At 37.3% G+C, this 19,907-nt stretch overlaps 1 protein-coding gene and 1 pseudogene across 8 annotated transcripts in view; both read right to left on the minus strand.

Moving 5' to 3' along the window:
* The window catches only part of TRPM6 (transient receptor potential cation channel subfamily M member 6), a 169,778-nt gene that overhangs the window by 73,337 nt on the left and 76,534 nt on the right, over positions 1-19,907 (minus strand). For all 8 annotated transcript variants that reach the window (XR_007122282.1, XM_047700123.1, XM_047700122.1 and 5 more), the window contains 6 exons: positions 12,361-12,433; positions 12,140-12,240; positions 8,925-9,059; positions 7,814-7,867; positions 5,111-5,251; positions 1,099-1,233 (listed from right to left, as the gene is read on the minus strand). Coding sequence is in view for 7 of the 8 variants with exons in the window: in XM_047700123.1 (XP_047556079.1) it covers positions 1,099-1,233; positions 5,111-5,251; positions 7,814-7,867; positions 8,925-9,059; positions 12,140-12,240; positions 12,361-12,433 (639 nt within the window). In the remaining variant the exon portion in view is untranslated. The remainder of the gene's footprint in view (positions 1-1,098; positions 1,234-5,110; positions 5,252-7,813; positions 7,868-8,924; positions 9,060-12,139; positions 12,241-12,360; positions 12,434-19,907) is intronic.
* On the minus strand, positions 1,799-3,308 carry LOC125083696 (F-box only protein 15-like; annotated as a pseudogene).

The following is a 19,907-nucleotide window of genomic DNA, read 5'->3' on the forward strand; positions in this document are numbered from 1 at the left end:
TATCCGGTATCCTAAGAATATTTTTTAAATCTCAGAAAAGAGATGGAAATAATAATACAACTTTATAAACCGGAAACCAAAATTTTGGCCTTTTAGGTGATCTATTTCTTGTTGTGTCTGATAGATCCTGGGTCCATAAGCTGAGATACCCTGTGTTCATTCAGCACAACTTAAAACACTACACCTTTGGGATAGACCCAATAACTACATGAGAATTTTCAATGTCTCAAGGAAATGGGTTGATATAACATATTGCATAGATGAGAAGTATTAAAAAAAAAAAAAGTTCTAACCTCACTTTATAAACAAATAATCTTTCCCTTAGAAAAATGTCACTAGCATTACCAAAGTGCATCCAGACTGATTGGCTTTATACTGATTGGCTGGTTGGCTTTAAGTTTCCTTTCCTTTATTCCCATTATAATCCTCTAGGAATAGTAATATGTAATAACACAATACTCTTCTCCACCATGTAAACTAACCCTTTACAGCTCATTTCAACTATGAGCTGTACGTTCTTCTTTGTCACTATGTATGTATTTCTATTTCAATATTCATCATATGGCAATATGGTTATTACTTTGGGGGAGGTCATTTCTCCATCATCATTATACCTTCTCCCCCCACCAGCGTCCCAAATTCAACCAAGCACCCAAGCACCTGGTAAGTAATAGGATTCGATAATCCTTTTAATAAAAGGGGATAAGAGAGAAAATTATACATTTCCTCTATTTCTATAAATAAAGGGAAATTTTTTTAATTGCTGGTGATCAAGGATAATTTTATAAAACATCCTTTCATCCTAGGAACTATGGAAAGCAAACCTCTTTCAGCCAACATGGGTATCATTTCTATAGAAATTCCTGAGCAAATGCATTCATCCCCAGAGGAAAGTGGGACTGAGGTAATATGAGGAGAGGTGGATTAACGACATTGTTCACACTACTCCCTTGTTGTTACACTGCTGACCTGCACACATCTGTTTAGGGTACTTCTAACTGACCTGTTTGTAGCTCTTTTCTCCAACTTTAAATTGAAGAAATGGTCTAGTGTGCAAGAACAATTTTATTTTCACATCTACAAAGAAGTAAGTGGTACCTTGAATTTGTAAGGCTGGGCAGTTCTAATGAACTGGGAATGAAGTGTGCTTTCTGCAAATTCTTTTCTATTTCCTGCGGGGCGTCTTCGGTGAAGAGGGGGCTGGGAAAGGCTTTGAGCAAAACTGGTCACTCGCTGGCAGGTGTTATTTTTAAAATAGAACAAAAAGGGGAAAAAAAGATTATCATGGTAACAATGAACATTTCATTTCCAGACAGTAATGAAAACAAAATATAATATTGTGTCCTACCAAGTATCCCAAGTTTCTGTCTCTAGCCCATGATTAGTATTTAATTACTCGCCCAACAAAAGCCTCTAATGATCTCCTCCTTATTAAGCACACTGTTATTTCCTAACATCCTAGAGAACATACTCTTTTGTTCCCTATTATATATCTGCATTCCTTCTCTATGTGGAAATTCCATTAAAAGTCAATGGATTTTCTATACCTGGAACAAGTTCAGAATAGGCAATAAAGATTCACAGTTCTGATAAGAAAAAGTTCCCATTCACAAACAACTCCAAGGTTAAGTTAGAAAGTTATGGAACTTCTCCAGACGTTATGCAGCACCACTGGAATTCCAGGGATTAGGCCCAATAACAACATAATTTATTGCTTATCAGTATGAAACTTCCACCAATGAGAAAATAAAAGAAGCATTCTTAAAGGGACTGGTATAAAATGGATGATACCATGGTCTTTGAGATACTTCATTTATTTGTTTTTCGAAATAAGAAGGCATCAAACAGACTACCGCTTTATTTCAAATTCCAACACCAAGAACAAAACTGATTAGTCCAAGACAAACAAACAGCAACAATCATTTGCCACCTCCTGCTAATACTTAATATGTTGTCCCAAAGCAGTGGCTTATTTTTGCTATCCTCAGGAAAAGGACCAGGCTGATGACGAAGTATTCTGTCTCTTTAATCCACATCATGAGCATTTTTTCCTTGCGTGTCCACATAGTCAACATAGTAAGTCTGTCCCAAGAAATTCGGACCATCAGAGGACCCAGAAATCTCATACAAACCAGGGAACTGAAAGACCAAAAGGGTTTCCCATATTCATCCCACAGAGTTATTATGGCCATACAGAACAACTCTTTATACAGCCTTTGAAAATACCAGTTCTCCAAGAGAGGCCATCTTTTCCAGTAAAAGGTAGTTTTCTGTGTTATTTTTAAAACTTACAACAACAAGCTTCACATATCCATTTTCAATGTATCCTTTCTTGGTAAAGAGATGGAGAAATGTGCCACACAGGTAGAACATTCCACAGCTATGCAAATCAGCACGGAGTTGGTGGCCACACAGTCCATATTCTGGGTTGTCATCCACAAGGGGGGGTATGAGGAGGTAGCTCAAAGGGGATGGTGGCTGAGCCTAACTTGCTCTTTTCCACAAAGTGATGGAAATGAAGATTTGCTGTAACAAAAGCCCATTCTTCCTCCTCCTTCCACAGCCCCACCAGGAGGCCTGGGTGTAAGCAGAAGACCCCAAGGAGTCTGTCCTGGCCAATCATGGTGGATCCAGCCAAGTTACTCAGGTTGTATTTTGCAATTCAACAATGCCACTGAGGTCCATTTTTGGAGGGGGTTTTAGACTGGTCCATAACAACTGGTGTCCTAGCACACAAATCTAAGGTTGACAATGTGGCTAGCTATGGCCAGTTCTGGCCTTACCACATAATTGTCACTGAAGAATCATTTATGGAGAGGTCAACGCCCTCCATGATGGATTCTTTTCCACTTTTTTCTTTCACCATAATTACCCAAACTGAACCAGATATTCTGAGGGCCTCTTTGGTTTGAAATGCACGGCCTTTGGAAGGGTTGACCAGCTGGAGAACCTGAGCTAGCGTGGCTTTTGCAAAAGCTCTTCGTTTTCTGAGAGATTCTTCCTTCCCATACCTAGCTTCTTTACCCTCGACCGATAGTAAGTTCATAGATTCAGCGTTCTTCTCTGCTTAAGCAATTTTCCAGTTAGATCTTTTAGGTGAAAAAGCAGTTGAAGAGATTGTGATCCAGTTAAAACGGTCATTGGCCAGGATAAAACCGCCTAGTCATGCATCCAGTATGCAGCAGGGTCCCAGCATCCAAGTGGGAAAAGATCTTCGGCAAAATTTCTGAAGGCACACGATCCAGAGACACAGAAAGGTTAGCGGAGTACTTCTCACAGCACTCTCCCCGCCTCATGCACTGCCTCATGGTAGCGCGGCCTGCGGCACATCTGAGGCCTGGTCCCTTTCTGAACCCAGCAACTGAGGGCCTCCCTGGGGATCCCCTGGGGTTGCGCGACCCCATGGGTTCAGCGGCAAATGCGGTGCCTGGAAGCCACCTCAGTGCTGCCCAAGCTCTTGTATTTATGCATTTATTTTCATTTGCATTTTATGGATATAAATTACACAAAGAAGTGATGGGTCCTGGCTTCTAAAAAGTCCTACTCAAATGATTATTATGATTGTTGTAATACAGAATTAATAGCCTCATCACAAGAGATCGTACTGACTATTATTAACAGTTATGTTGTACCCTCTATGTACCAGGAATGTAGGTTTTCCAGGTATAATTTTATTTAATCCTTTTGATAAATTTATGAGATATTATTATCCCCATTTTATAGATAAGGAATGTGACACACAGAGAGGTTAAGCTTCTACTCAAGACTTCGTAACTACTAACGAGCAAAACTAATACTCCATCCCAAATCCTTCTGACTCCAAACCATATATTTGTAACTGCTAGGACCTTACTATGAGATTTCACTAATAAACTCTACTCCTTCCCTAGAAAACAGAGAAATGGGTAGTAATTCACACCATTTCAGAAGAAAAAAAGCACGAGGGGTACTTGCCTAGCAAACTCCCCACTGGGCTATAGCAAGGGCGCAGTCTGTCCTCACACCTGTCACAGGTAACCTCACAGCAAGATATATTTGGTTTTAGTGAAGGAACTGATACCTCATGTGCATCTCTGTGCCTCTGAGATCTTTACAAACATCATTTTCTCTGTGAGATTTGAGTTTCTTTTGTTTAGTTCTTTTATTTCTTAAAGACAAGTTAGGCTTTCACATCACCTGATTCTTTATAAATAAAGGTCAAAAGTGGCTTGATATTCTGGACTTTCCTGTGATCCGAAACCACCTTTCCAGTCTTAGCCTTCACAACCTTCTAGCACATTGATGGCAACAAAGGTCCCCCCTTGTCACTGCAAAAACGTATCCTGAGGTCCAGAGCACTGTGCCTTTCACTGCTGCTGCTCTTCTCTCAACCCCAAATGCCCAAACTCTGCTTTCTAACACTTCCATTATCCTTCAAGAAGAAAGGCTCTCTTTGAAAACAAGCGATGTTTTCTCAGCTAATCAACCAGGGAGCAACTCTGACTTTACATTCCTAGACTTTCAAAATCTTGATGGAAAATGAAATATTTTTACATAGTACTTTCTGCATGCATTTTCCAACATAACCTCTACACCCCTGTCCCAAGTTTGTCGTCTCCAGGTTACGGACTAGTATGGGTTTATAGATGGAAGCCCATTAGGCTTTTGTCTTCTACATTTTCAAAAGGAAAGAAAAGAACTGGTCCTCTCTCCCTCAAATCCTTCTCAAGACATTACTTCTATGTCAATATAGCACACGCTGTATCCTGTTTTGTGTGATGGCTAGTTATACATAAACCTTTATAATGAATAAGATTTTATTTATAAATAGAATGAATAAGATTTTATAGAAGATTTTTTTATTCATTTATTTTCTTTTTTTATTTATTCATTTTATAATGAGTAAGATTTATTCATAAATCTGTTTCCTCTGAGAGTTTCTGAACTCCTGGTCTTCATACTCATGCTAAGCCAGCGCTGTAATTTACACGTGGCAGAGACTCGGTGAATGTCGAAAAATATATATGTCCATTTTAGAAGCTATTCCCATCTGAACTTCCTAAGCCACTTTTCTAAAAGTCTAACTCCTAGATATCCCATAGTTTATGAGGGTACTTATCAATTGTGGTACCTTGTGTTTTCTGTAGAGGTTGTTGTAGAGGGCTCTGAAACTTTTTCTAGTGTAGCTGCTGCGATATGCTCCCCCGATGAGGTACTCGATTACCAATCCAATGTCAATCAGTGTTATTCTGTAGCCTGAGAGAAGGGCATGCTGAAACAAAACCATGTAATGCGTTGTAACTTTCAGTTCCCGTTCTGTGTCTCCTTTGCCATCTGTTAAGAACATAACCCAATCATCTGCAAAGAGGCAGACTCATACTTTTCAAGCATCTTTACGAACTGATCGATTCATGTGACCAACCACTGATATAGTCTGCTTGTTCAGAGGGGAAAAAGCCTAGTCTTAATATGCTTTTAATTTCACAGATACCAAGTGTGTGCTTTTATCTTCTCATTCAACACTCTTTTTTCTCTTTCTTTCATGCATACATACACTTTATACTAAAACACACTTAAATATAGTATAAAAGATTGTTTTTAACTGGAAATTATATAACTATTACAACAGAAGTAAAATCATTGGCGGGTATTGCCAAAATGTGCCATTTTGATATACTGATTATTTTAAATAAAAGTTATTTGAGAGACAGCTCATACAAGAAGGACACTCAGATCCTCTTCTGTTCCCCAAAGGCAGGAAATAACTCCCCCATGTGAAAGGTACCATCCCTATCCCGGGAGGTAAAGAGACATCCTTATCACCAGAGATGGGAAATTTAGAGCAGAGAAGGTTGTATAAGCAATCCTCGTTACTTTTTACTAATTTACTACCCCAGTCGAAATTCTGTTTAGAATTCCTTAATAATTGAAGCGCCAATGTTAAGTTTTCTTTGTCTTGTCAATTCTTCACAGATTTATTGTCTTTTGTCTGAAAAGTATAAAAATTCCCCGCCTTGGTCATTTCTTGAGGTCTCAATTTCATCATTGGGCCTCTATGTGCACACACTAAAACTCTTGTGATTTTTTTTCTCCTGTTAATCTATCTCATATAAAATTTAATTCTTAGGTTAGCTGGAAGAACCATAGACTGAGGAAAATTTCTTCCTTCCCTTCAATATACTGAATGTAAGTGATTCAAAATTAACATTGGCTTAGAACTTCCATCTCTCTATTGAATTGGCTATAGCACTTTGCACTGTGTTGACTACATCATACACAAAATGAGAATATGGAAGGAGGTAGAACAAAAGGAAATAAGAAACATGGTGTGGCAGAACAAAATAAGATCACAATATGAGGCTGTGCCAAAACAAATGTTATGGTTGATTAGAGGGCTGAGTAGCAGATTTCCAAGTACATGAGTCTTAGTCTAAATGAAGGTAACTGACCACTTAAAAACCTGCCTTACTACCTCTTCATAATCATTACTTCTCAACTACCATTCACAGTACATTCTTTCATTAATGTATAATTGACATATAATATCCTATTAGTTTCAGGTGTATATCATAGTGATTTAATATTTTTATACATTATGATAAGTCTAGTTACTATTTGTTGCCATACAAAGTTATTACAATACTATCAAGTATATTCCTTATGCTATCCACTACATCCCCATGACTTCTTTATTGTCTAACTGGGAGTTTATACCTCTTAATCTTACCCTTCACCTATTAAGGTTATTACATTAATTCATATATGAATAAATGCAAATACATGCATAATTTACTTTTTTAAGGAACACCAAAACTAATGCTCTTAGTTGCTACTAGTTAAAAGCATGTTTAACCTATTCTATTCCTTTTTCTTCAGTTTACTGTAAAGGAATCAAAGTTCAAGGAAATAATCTAAGGAAAATCATCTTGATCTGGCATAAATCATGCAAACCAAATTTACACTAGCATGGATACTTTTGCTTACTTCTAATTTGCCAACTAAATGTCTTGCTCTGTGGCCTTTTACTCTGGCTCTCCCACCAAGTCAACACAGCCAGAATGCCCACACTCTCTCATCAAGATACCACACTTCCAAGAAATGAGCAAGTACTCTTAAAGTGTGCCATGGATGGAGTTTAATCACGGGGACAAAAAACATCTCTTCTAGTTTTCTGCAGATGTGAATAGAAGTTCTTGGTGATTAAAAGAGAAGCAATTAAAGCATAAGAGATGGTTAAAGGTTTAGTAACTAATAGAAGGTGATTTGATTTTAAGTCTGATTTAACTCAAAGTTCAGTGAAAGCACCATGAGCAAAATATGAGCAAGGGTACCGAGTAGTAGGTCTCATCCTGGCTCCCTAGAACAATGCTCAGACTCACAAAAGGAGGTAGGGCCCCCAAGCCATCACTCAGAGTCAAAACAATAACAAAAAAACAATGAAAATCACTTATCAGTCCTCTAATTAACATTTCAGGACAAGGAAATGTCTTTATTTTCAGCAAGTATTATTATCTTTGGAAATACTGTTGTATCATGTTGAGGTAAACATTGGAAGTTTTATATGTCCCTGATTCATATTTTATAAGAGAAAATAATTATTAGTTAATGCCACTTATGTGGTGGATCAAATCTTTAAAAATATAAAATAAATTACAAGTAAAAAAAACTTAAGATATGGTTTGGTGATGAAATTGCTCAGACTCCTAGGCAAAGAGGGTAGGTAACTCACTAGAAAATCCAAATCGACATTTTACAAAGCAAAATCTGGCAACACCTCAATCACAGAGCTAAAACAATACACAAAGAAATTTGCACACATTCATAATTAGGTTACCTGTTTTACATCTCGGACAAGATGATGCAAGAGCATATTAGTGGGTCCTTGTTTCTATAATAGGGAAAGAAAAATTTATTCCTTTTAATTACCATGTACTAGGGGGAAAATATTTTATTTCAGAATGTATAAATAACCCAGAATACTGAAAATTTTCTTCAACATCTTTAGTAATAAGGTTTACCTCAATTAATTATAAGTTATTTTTAGAAGATATAATTAGATAGAAATATTTTTCAAAATAAGATGTAAAATGTGCGTATGTGTGTGTGTATACACATGTAGGTAGTAAAAATATAATTAATTTTTTTCAAGAGACAAAAATAAATTTTAAGTAATTTATAACTATCCTTTATCATATATAAACTACACCATTACAAACCCCATCCATCACACAATTACATTCCATCAACAATTACTTACTGAACACTCTACGTTCAATTCAGCTTTTGAGGGAGTCAATGAAGAATTTAAGTACTTTGTTCAAAGTTTTTACAGTCTAATTGAAGAGGGGGGACTTACATGAAAAAATAATTACGAAGATGTGTGCTTGGAAAGAGTTGCAAAAAAATTTGTACCATAGGAATAGATCACTGTAAACTGGAGTATTCAAACAGAGCTTGAAGAGGGCTTTAAAGAAAGGCTAAGATTCAAAGAACAAAGAAGGACATTGCAAGAAGGGCACTTGGCTTGAGCAATTAGTGCTTTTACAATGAGTAAGCTGGTCTGGTTTCAATAAAGGGTCTGCATAGGAAAGTTGCAGGAATAGAATTTTAACAGTGGCTGTAGGTCAAGATGCTTCCAACAATTCAATAAAAGCAATTTGTTCTTATTTACATCACTGGCTTTAATTATGGTCTTCCTGTTGTGTTTTCTTAACTTGGTTTGTTTCTACTCTGTGTAATTAATTAAAATAAGAAATGCAGAAATGATAAAATGCATTTGGTAAGAATGTTTGTCCTCTGGTTGAGAAATCGGGCTCTTAACAATCTTTGTATGTCAATATTCAAGAAGACTTTCTTTCATTCAATAATTTAGCTTCAGCTAAATATTAAGCTAATTAATAAGTGAATCTTAAGGGAGGCGACTGATGGAATGTTCCAATACTCACTGTGTTATAGAGCTCCTCCAGTCGGGGGATGGTAAGAAAGCGATGGAGGTTCACTCCATATTCTATTAAGAGCTTCACAAAATCCACTCGATCCATCACTAAGGCATCTAACATTGCTTGTTCCAGTGCACCAGCCTTCAGAAGGTAGAAATAAATAAGAGAGATAATTAAGAAAGTAACAATCATAAAATACACTCTTACTAAGAAATGTTCAGGACCTGATGGAAGAAATAACAAAAAGTGAACTTAAAGGCATAAAAGATACTTGCAGAAGTAAATCCGTTCTTGTACCAGAGACAGATAATTGTAAAGATCTCATTGCTTCCCACATTGATGTATAGGTTTAATGCAATTCTAAAAAATAAAATTCAAGGTTTCTTTTGTTGTTGTTCTTTTAACTTGGCATTTTTATATTTAGACTATACCCAGTTTCTAAACATATAAGGGAAATTGAACACACTCATTTACTTCTACTCTGACCTAAAATTTCAGTAAAATAATTGTAAAAGGATTTTTTAAAAGAAATGAATCCACAAAAACAAGCGGGTCCAGAGTGTCATATTTTGGAAGTTGGAAAGCAGATGGTCAAGTGGTAATTGGCTTAACTGTCCCCCAGAAAACGAGAAGATGAAAGTCCCCAGAAACTGAAACTAGAAAAAGCCGAGAACCAAACAAATCTATGCCACAGAATTCTGGCAGCTTCAGGATGAAATAAATGTGTATATACTGAATCCCTAATGTTGAGACCTTCCCCAATTGACTTCCATTAACACTAGCACCAAGGTTTTACCTTATCCAGGTAGGGGATTAGAGGATTCTTTTCAGTAAAGGGACTAAGAGAAAAGGCAGGACTATGCTGTCATCTCTGGTCCCCCCCAACAAATAGAGGCCACATCACTCCTCTGTGAAGCTCAAACCTATAGTAAAGTCTCACCTACAGGGTCCAAATTTCTTTTTTTTTTTTTTTTTCAAGAGGTGAGATAGAATTATGTTTATTGATGGTGGTTTACATTCTGAAATAGTTTTATATATGTATATATCCAAAAAGTACTATGAAAGAGAGAGAGAGCCTCATATACTCATAAATCTCCACATTGAGAAATTGGATAATTCACAGTGATGTCTAATTCTCTTAGGGAATGGATTATTCTCTCCTAGTCTTTGAATGTTTATACTGATATGTAGAGTTGTGTCTCCTCATTAACCCCTTCCATTAGATGGTGGTCTACAATTATGCTTTTGTTGTGCTTCTGTCCTCCCTTGGGAAGAGAAGGATGATGGATCCAGCATCAAGCTGGACTTCACTGTATAAGTAAGCAGCCTGACTGCCATGCACATCAGAATCCCTTTCATGATCCATAGTGGGAATACAATGGAAATCATAGCTTAGAAATCCAATTTATCTTGCTGTGAATAGAATTGCCTCTGACAATTCTTTTTGTTGGCATGATGACATAATGATGACAATTAGTTTTGTTCCCTAACACTGTTATAGAATTGTGACCTGGAAAGACTACTTGCAATCTACGAAAGCATTTGTCTACCATGAGTTTATACCAGGGAGGCAAAAATGTTGATTTCACTAATGTGAAAACACATAAAAAGTCTTTCTGCAAAGAGCAGCCACAAGATGAGGGTACACCTGCTGAGGTAAAGAAGTGAAGGCTTCAGGGTCCAAATTTCTAAAGAGCTTTCTCTCCTTCACTCTTAAATAAAAAGTCCAGAATAAACACACCACAAAACATCAATCAGTAAGACTCAGACAATGCAAGAAGAAGAAAACTTCGAAAGAACGGTCATTAATATTCTCAGTGAAATAAGATATTACATTCAGGATTCTTTAAAAAAAAAAAAAAAATTTGCTCACAGAAATTAATAGTATGCTACCAGAAACCAAAAGCTCCATATAAGGCATGAAAATTAAAGTTGAAGAAATCAACAAAAGAAAAATATGGAAGATAAAAGGAAAAAGATAAGATTAGAGGAGCAGTCCTTAGGTCCAACATTTAAATGCTATGACTTCCAGAAAGAAAACAGAGAAAACAGGAAGGTAATTTCCCAGCATGGAAACCCATAATTCCTAAACTGAAAGCATGAGCCCAGCATAATGGATATAAAGACTCATAATAGCACACAGCATTGTGAAATCTCAAAACACTGGAAAGATATTTGTTTGAACTTCCAGAGAGGGAAAAAAAAAAAAATGGTCCAAACAAACAAAAAATCAGAAAAGTTGAATGCTAGCAGCTAACCATTCAAATTTCTTCAGGCAAATTAGTTCTGATCTTTAATTGAAATATATCCAAACGTGTAAGTCCTCAAAATGTTTATCTTCCATGTTTCCTTTCTCAGAAAGCTACTAAAGATGAACCCCATTAAAATAAAGGAGTAAACCAGGGAAGATGACACAGGATAAAGAAAGCGGGGTTTCTAACACAGGAGAGAGGCAAAGGGAATCTCCAATATGACGGTAGATCTCAGAGGACAGCCCAAAATCAGGAACAGCAGGCAACCAGTCCAGATTGTAGCAGTGAGGACAGGACCACAGATAGAAATGTTGAGAGGACTCTAAAATGAATGAATCAGAAAACAGCAATATGACTTGCTATTTAAAACTATGGAGATTTATAAATGTCAATACAATCCAAAAATGTCAAAAATACTTTACTCTTATAAGTAGCAGGGCAGGGAACTACTGTTATTTTAGTTTTCTTTTAGTACCATTAGATGTTTTAACTAATATGCATGTATTATACCTGGGGTACAGTCACAATTGCAATCTTTAAAAATGGAATGTTAATAGTGATTATCATTAGCACTATAAGTAACTTTCTTCTTTCTGCTCTTCTGTTTTCACTCATTTGAGTACATATCACACTTTAATGAAAAATAAGAAGAGCTTCAAGTTTTAAATAACAATATAAAAATACAGCCATATAAAAAAATAAATAAAATATCCTTCCATTCTGTCCTTCTCCCAACTTCATTTGCCAGTTTCAATTAGGCTGCAGAGCCTGAGGGGAAAAAAAGGACTTTAGGGAGGCAAAGTTGATGAGAGAAATGTCTCAGGCATATGTGGGCACCCAGCTACACAGAAGCTACCTCCACGCACCTCCCAAACCAATCTATCTATCCTCCAATTTTTTTCTTTTGAGCCACCCATCCAATAAGCCAACACAAAATATTTTTCCCAAATAACTTCATCTTCACTCTACCTTCCAATGTTGTCCATAAATCAGGATGTGTTTCTTGGCTATGTCCATTCTGTCCCAAGTCATCGCCAGATTTAATTGTTCTGATGCTGTTAAATTTGTGCCTAGTTTAAAAGAAGGGATCATATATTTAATTTAAAATAGCAACATGAAAAAAAAAACAATTTCCATGGAAAATGAAAAGAGGAAATGTGGAAGAGATGTAACCCTCTTCAGACACTCACCCTTGAGCAGAGCTGTTAGGATTGCTAAATCAAGGTCTTGAGACTCCTCGGAATCAGCATCAAATATGGTAATCTGTAACAGTTGAAAAGTAGGAAGCCATACATTTTGGGAACTAGTCAAGAAAGGTTTTCAAAAAGTCCCCACAAAATGTGCTCTACAGCTAATGAGTTGAGAAACTTGAGACTTAATCTTCTTGATTACTCTCCCTTTTTACTTTACAGAAAACTTTTTAAATAGGGTAATGGAGAATTGTGAACACTCAGTGGGGGGGGGGGGAACTCAAGAAATCCATGGAATTTCTTACACGGAATACAGGAAACACATGGTAACACATTACTACACTGAATTTACCAAGTACAGGCTAGAATGAAAAGAAACTCATTGTCAATTCCTAATGATAATGAAAAGAAAAAAAAAAGCATTCCTTTTGAAGAGATACCATAGGACATCCTTCTGCTCACCTTACTTTAGAGACTAAGATTTTTGCTTGTTAATGAGAGATGAGTCCTCAAGGATTCATCGTAAAACAAGTGAGGCAATTACAATGTGCCCAATAAACAAGTAGAAAGAGCAGGACAGACGGTCTTCACAATGTACACATTGTGAAATCCATAGTGCCTCCTGCCTCCTGCCATGATACTAATTTTTGTAAGACGGAAAAGGCTTTTGTTTATGATTGTAAAAGTGCCTGGTGGCTCAATTGATTGGTTGAGTGCCTAACTCTTGGTTTTGGCTCAGGTAATGATCTCAGGGTCTAAGATCAAGCCCTGTGTGGGGCTCCATGCTCAGCGCAGAATCTGCTCACGATTCTCTCCCCCTTTGCCCCCCTTCTCCTCAAATAAATAAATAAATAAATAAATAAAAAGAAAAAAAGTTTGCCTGTTGTTAATGAATGTTAATAAATGTATCTAAGTAAAAATATGTTTTATATAGTAAAGGGAACTATTCAACACAAAGAGCCATGTCTGGCAAGCCCAGATACACTACTAACTAGCCAGTCTAAGGGAAACATCTTTTTTTTTTTTTTAAATATTTATTTATTTGACAGAGAGAGAGAGAGATCACAAGTAGGCAGAGCAGCAGGCAGAGAAAGAGGGGGAAGCAGGCTCCCTGTGGAGCAGAGAGCCCGATGAGGGGCTCGATCCCAGGACCCTGAGACCAAGACCCGAGCCGAAGGCAGCGGCTCAACCCACTGAGCCACCCAGGCGCCCCTGAGGGAAACATCTTAATGCCACTGAATCTCACATTTCTTATCCACACTGCATCTCAGATTTCTTATCCACAAGGTGAGAAGAACCCACTAAATAATCTCCAAGGTCCCATAAAGGTAGAAAAACTATGCTTCCACAATTCAGGTACTGGTTCCCTCCAACTAACCACCCCTCTATGTGCATGAATAAAATCAATTCTCAATTATGCAGGAGCTGAGGACCTAATTCCTTAGATGGGCAAACCCTTCAGCACCTACTCTAGTCCCCTCTTAAAATCATTACACCCTTCATTACTCTCTTTGATGATGGGAAGAAACAAATATAAGGGTGATCTCTTTAAGATGTTCATTTCTTATTGAAAAATTTTTTTTGGATTCTTTTTTTTGAGGCCAAGTGGTTAAGTATTACCAAAATCTTGAATGATGTGGTCTAGCCTTTGAAATCTGGAAAGATCACTATGAATCATGACATATTGGCATATTTACTAGAATTGTTGGCTTCATCTCATCCAAGTCATTGATCAAAATTTTGATCAAAATACCCTAAAAACCTAAAATCTTTTCCTGAATCTACATTATGTTGACAGCCCCTAGTTTGCAGCCTCCATTTTCTGTCCCAGAGTATAATCTCAGACTTCCCATTGTTCATTGCATCCCTACAGATCTCCTGCAGGATGTCCTTGGGTGCTCTGATACAGTCATCTAAGCCAGCAGACAGGACTTCACATGGAGCTGTTCTTTTACCCTCTGACAATATTTAGGTGTGATCATCACTAAATATGGTCATTTTTCTGTAATATTGGTACCCTGAGTTTTGTTGTTGTTTTCCTAACTGCAGTCTGAAATTTGAAGCATTTTGGAGAGGTGGTCACAGGAGGGAATAAAAAGCCAAGTTTACTCAACTAAGGGTCAAACTACTACAGAGTTATATACAATCAAATTAAAATTAAAAACTCCTTATTTTGGGGGCGCCTGGCTGGCTCAGGTAGAAGAGCATTGATCTTGACCTCAAGACTCTTGATCTCCAGGTCATGAGTTCAAGTCCCACATTGGTGTAGAGATTACTTGAAACTATAAAATCTTTTTTTTTTTTTTTTAAAAAAAAACCTTATTTTTAGGAGGAAGCAAGATGGCAGAGGTGTAGGAGACTGAAATAGCATTAGGTCCCAGGAGTTCAGCTAGATAGTTATCAAACCATTCCCAACACCTACAAACTCAACAGGAGATGAAGAGAAGAAGAGCAGCAATTCTAGGAACAGAAAATCTACCACTTTCTATAAGGGAGGACATGCGGAGAAGTGAATGTGAAGTGACAGGAAGATAAACCGTGGGCAGACGGCTAGCTCCTGGCAAGCAGTGGAGCAGTGGAGCACAAAATCAGAACTTTTAGAAGTCCACTTCACTGAGGGATGTTGCTTCAGTGGCTAAGTGTGGGGGGAGCCCTCATGGGGACACTGTGGTCTCAGGACCCATGGGGTCACAGAAAGACCGGGGATGTCTGAGTTTGGCAGAGCTCCCAGGTATTGCAATGGGGAGGCCAGCTACAGAGATGGAGCCAAGGAGTGGGTTCTCAGCTCGGGGTTACCTTAAACTGTGATACGAGGCACAGCCCAACCACTGCTCTTCGAGCAGGGACCCCACAAGTGGCAGATCCGGAGAGACCCCCCTCCTTCCTCCTCCAGAAGTGGCATGCAAGTGTGTGGCAGGAATCTGCTGGGTTTGGAGACTCCAAACAGGGACGTGCACCAGAGATAGAAATGCTCAGTCACAGGCAGGTGAGCACAGAGCATGGCCAGAGACCAGGGAAATGGGAGGGAGTGACTGCTTTTTTCTGAGGGTGCACTGAGGAGGGGGGCTCTGAGCACTCGGCTCCTCCAGGCCAGAGATTGGGAGGTTACCATCTTCATTCCCGTCCTCCAAAGCTCTACAGAAAGCATTCAGAGAATAAAATCTCCCAAGACTGAACCCAAGCAGATTACTGAGCCTGGCCCCTGGCAAGAGTGGTGCAATTCCACCTCGGGCAAAGACATTTGAAAATCACTGCAACAGGCCCCACCCCAGGAGATCAGCAAGAACATCCAGCCAAGACCAAGTTTACCTATCAACGAGAACTGCAGAAATCCAGAGCTAGGGGAAAGCAACATATAGAATTCATGGCTTTTTCTCATGATCTTTTAGTCCTGCTAAGTTAAATTAAAAAAAATTTTTTTTCTTATTCTATTTTTTTAACTTTTCCTCTTTCCTCTTCTAATGTTCTTTTTAACTATTATCAATACCTTTTAAAAACAACTTTTAAAATTTTAATTGTTATAGTCATATTTTATCCCTTCATTGTATTTAACCTTATTTTTTGTATAAGTTCTTTTTCTTTAAAATTGGGATACAATTTCTTTTAACAGATCAAAACATACCCAAATCTACCTCCAGACTGATCACATTCTTTTTTTTTCTTCTTTTTCCAACTAACTTATAGCAATTCCTTTTTTAAAATCTTTTTAAATTTTCATCTTTACAATCATATTCTATCCCTTCATTGTGTTAACTCTTACTTTTGCATACATATACATTTTTTTTCTATCTTTAAAATTTTGGGAGGTAGTTTCTTCTAAGAGATGAGAATACATCTATCCACCAATCTAATATATATATATATATATATATATATATATATATATATATATATACACACACACACACACACACACACATTCATACATACATACATATATATACATACACACACACACACACACACACACACACACACACAGACACACACACACACTAGTTTTTATTTTTCCCCTTTTATTTCCCCCCAGTTTCAGGTCTCTTCTAATTTGGTTAGTGTATATTTTCCTGGGGTCTTTGTAAACCTATTAGTATTTCACTCTCTCATTCATGTATTCATATCTGGATAAAATGACAAGGCAGAAATACTCACCACAAAGAAAAAAAAAAAGAATAAGAGGTAGTATCAATAGCTAGGGACCTAATCAATACAGACATTGGTAATGTTAGAACTATAGTTCAGAATGATGATTATCAAGGTACTAGCTGGGCTCAAAAAAGGCATATCTATTAGAGAATCTTTCTGGAGAAATAAAATCCCTTTCTGGAGAAATAAAAGAATTAAAATTTAACCAAGTTGAAATTTTAAAAAGCTATTAATGAGGTGCAATAAAAAATGGAGGCTCTTACTGCTACGATAAATGGAGCAGAAGAGACAATTAGTGATATAGAAGAACAAATGATGGAGAATAAAGAAGCTGAGCAAAAGAGACAACTACTGGACCACGAGCAGAGAATCTGAGAGATAAGTGATACCATAAGATGAAACAATATTAGAATAATTGGGAACCTGGAAGAAGAGAGAGAGGGGCAGAAGGTATATTGGAGCAAATTATAATAGAGAAGTATCCTAATATGACAAAGGGGACAAGTATCAACATCCAGGAGTCACAGAGAACCACCCTCAAAATCAGTAAAAATACGTTCATAATCCATCATCTAATAGTAAAACTTACAAATCTTAGCAACAAAGAGAAAATCCTGAAAGCAGCTCAGGACAAGAAGTCTGTAACATACAATGGTACAAAGAGCAGACTGACGGCAGGCCAGAAAGGATTGAGGACTGGCATGATATATTCAGAGCACTAAACAAGAAAAATATGCAGCCAAGAATACTATAACCATCTAGGCTATCATTGAAAATAGAAGGAGAGATAAAAATCTTCCAAGACAAACAAAAACTAAAAGAATTTGCAAACACCAAACCAGCCCTACAGGAAATATTGAAAGGGGTCCTCTAAGCAGAAAGCGAGCCTAAAAGTAACATACCAGAGAGGAACAGAGACAATATACAGTAACAGCTTACAGGCAATACAATAGCATTAAATTCATATCTTTCAATAGTTATCCTGAATGTAAATGCCCCAATCAAAAGACACAGGGTATCAGAATGGATAAAAAAACAAAATCCATCAATATGCTATCTACAAGAAACTCATTTTAGACCCAAAGACACCTCCAGATTTAAAGTGAGGGGGTGGAAAACTATTTACCATGCTAATGGAGATCAAAAGAAAGTTGGGGTAGCAATTCTTCTATCAGATAAATTAGATCTTATACCAATGACTATAATAAGAGATGAGGAAGGGCACTTTATCATACTTAAAGGGTCTGTCCAACAAGATCTAACAATTTTAAATATCTATGTCCCTAACAAGGGAGCAATCAATTATATAAACCAATTAAAAACAAAATCAAAGAAACACACTGACAATAATACAATAATAGAAGAGAACTTTAACACCCCCCTCACTGAATTGGACAGATCATATAAGCAAAAGATTAACAAGGAAATAAAGGCCTTAAATGACACATTGGACCAGATGGACATCACAGATATATTAAGAACATTCCATTCCAAAGCAACAGATACACATCTTCTCACATGGAACATTCTCCTGAATGTATCCTGGGCCACAAATCAGGTGTCAACTGGTACCAAAAGATTGGGATCATGCCGTGCATATTTTCAGACCACAATGCTCTGAAGCTAGAACTCAATCACAAGAGGAAAAGTTGAAAAGAACTCAAATACATGGAGGCTAAAGAGCATCCTACTAAGTAATGGATGGGTCAACCAGGAAATTAAAGAAGAACTAAAAAAATTCATGGGAACAAATGAAAATGAAAACACAACTGTTCAAAATCTGCGACACAGCAAAGGTGGTCTTGAGAGCAAAGTATATAGCATACAAGCCTTTCTCAATAAACAAGAATGGTCTCAAGTACACAACCTAACCCTACACCTAAAAGAGCTGGAAAAAGAACAGCAAAAAAAGCCTAAACTCAGCAGGAGAAGAGAAATCATAAAGATCAAAGCAGAAATCAATGAAATAGAAACCAAAAGAACAGTAGAACAAATCAACAAAACTAGGAGCTGGTTCTTTGAAAGAATTAGTAAGATTGATAAACCACTGGGCAGACTTATCAAAAAGAAAAGAGAAAGAACCTAAAACAATAAAAATCATGCACGGAAGAGGAGAAATCACAACAAACACCAAAGAATATAAACAATTATAAGTACATATTATAAGCAACCATATGCCAGCAAATTTGACAATCTGGAAGAAATGGATGCATTCCTAGAGACATATAAACTATCAAAACTGACCCAGGAAGAAACAGAAAACCTGAACAGACCCATAACCAATTAGGAGATTGAAGCAGTCATCAAAAATCTCCCAACAAACAAGAGTCTAGGGCCAGATGGCTTCCCAGGGGAATTCTACCAAACATTTAAAGAAGTATACCTATTCTCCCAAAACTGTTCCAAAAAATAGAAATGGAAGGAAAACTTCCAAACTCATTTTATGAGGGCAGAATTACCTTGATCCCAAAACCAGATTGGGTTTAAAAAGGAGAATTACAGACCAATATCCTTGATGAACACAGATGCAAAAATTCTCATGAAAATACTAGCCAATAGGATCCAACAGTACATTTAAAGGATTATTCACCACAACCAAGTGGGATTTATTCCTGGGCTGCAAGGTTGGTTCAACATCCACAAATCAATCAATGTGATACAATCCATTAATAAAAGAAAGAACAAGAACCATATGATACTCTCGGGACTCCTAGGTGGCTCAGGTCATGATCCTGGGATTGAGTTCCACATCCAGCTCCTGGCTCAGCAGGGAGCCTGCTTCTCCCTCCCACTCTGTCTGCTGCTCTCCCTGCTTGGAGTCTCCCTCTCTGTTAAATAAGTAAATAAAATCTTAAAAACGAAAACAAAAAGCCATATAATACTCTCAATAGATGCTGAAAAAGCATTTGACAAAGTACAGCATCCTTTCTTGATCAAAACTCTTCAAACTGTAGGGATTGAGGGTACATACCTCAATACCATCAAAGCCATCTATGAAAAAACCCACAGCAAATATCACTCTCAATGGGGAAAAACAGAGAGCTTTCCCCCAAGGTTAGGAACATGGCAGAGATGTCTACTATCACCATTGCTATTCAACATAGTACTAGAAATTCTAGCCTCAGCAATCAGACAACAAAAAGATAAAAAGCACCCAAATCGGCAAAGAAGAAGTCAAACTCTCACTCTTTGCAGATGGTACAGTACTTTATGTGGAAAACTGAAAGACTCCACTCCAAAACTTCTAGAACTCAGACAGAATTCAGTAAAGTTAAGGATATAATTCAGAAATCAGTTTCATTTCTATATACCAACAAGACAGAAGAAAGAGAAATTAAGGAGTTGATCCCATTTACAATCGCACCCAAAACCATAAGATACATAGGAATAAACCTAACCAA

The sequence above is a fragment of the Lutra lutra genome, chromosome 13, assembly GCF_902655055.1.
Source record: "Lutra lutra chromosome 13, mLutLut1.2, whole genome shotgun sequence".
Taxonomy (NCBI): domain Eukaryota; kingdom Metazoa; phylum Chordata; class Mammalia; order Carnivora; family Mustelidae; genus Lutra; species Lutra lutra.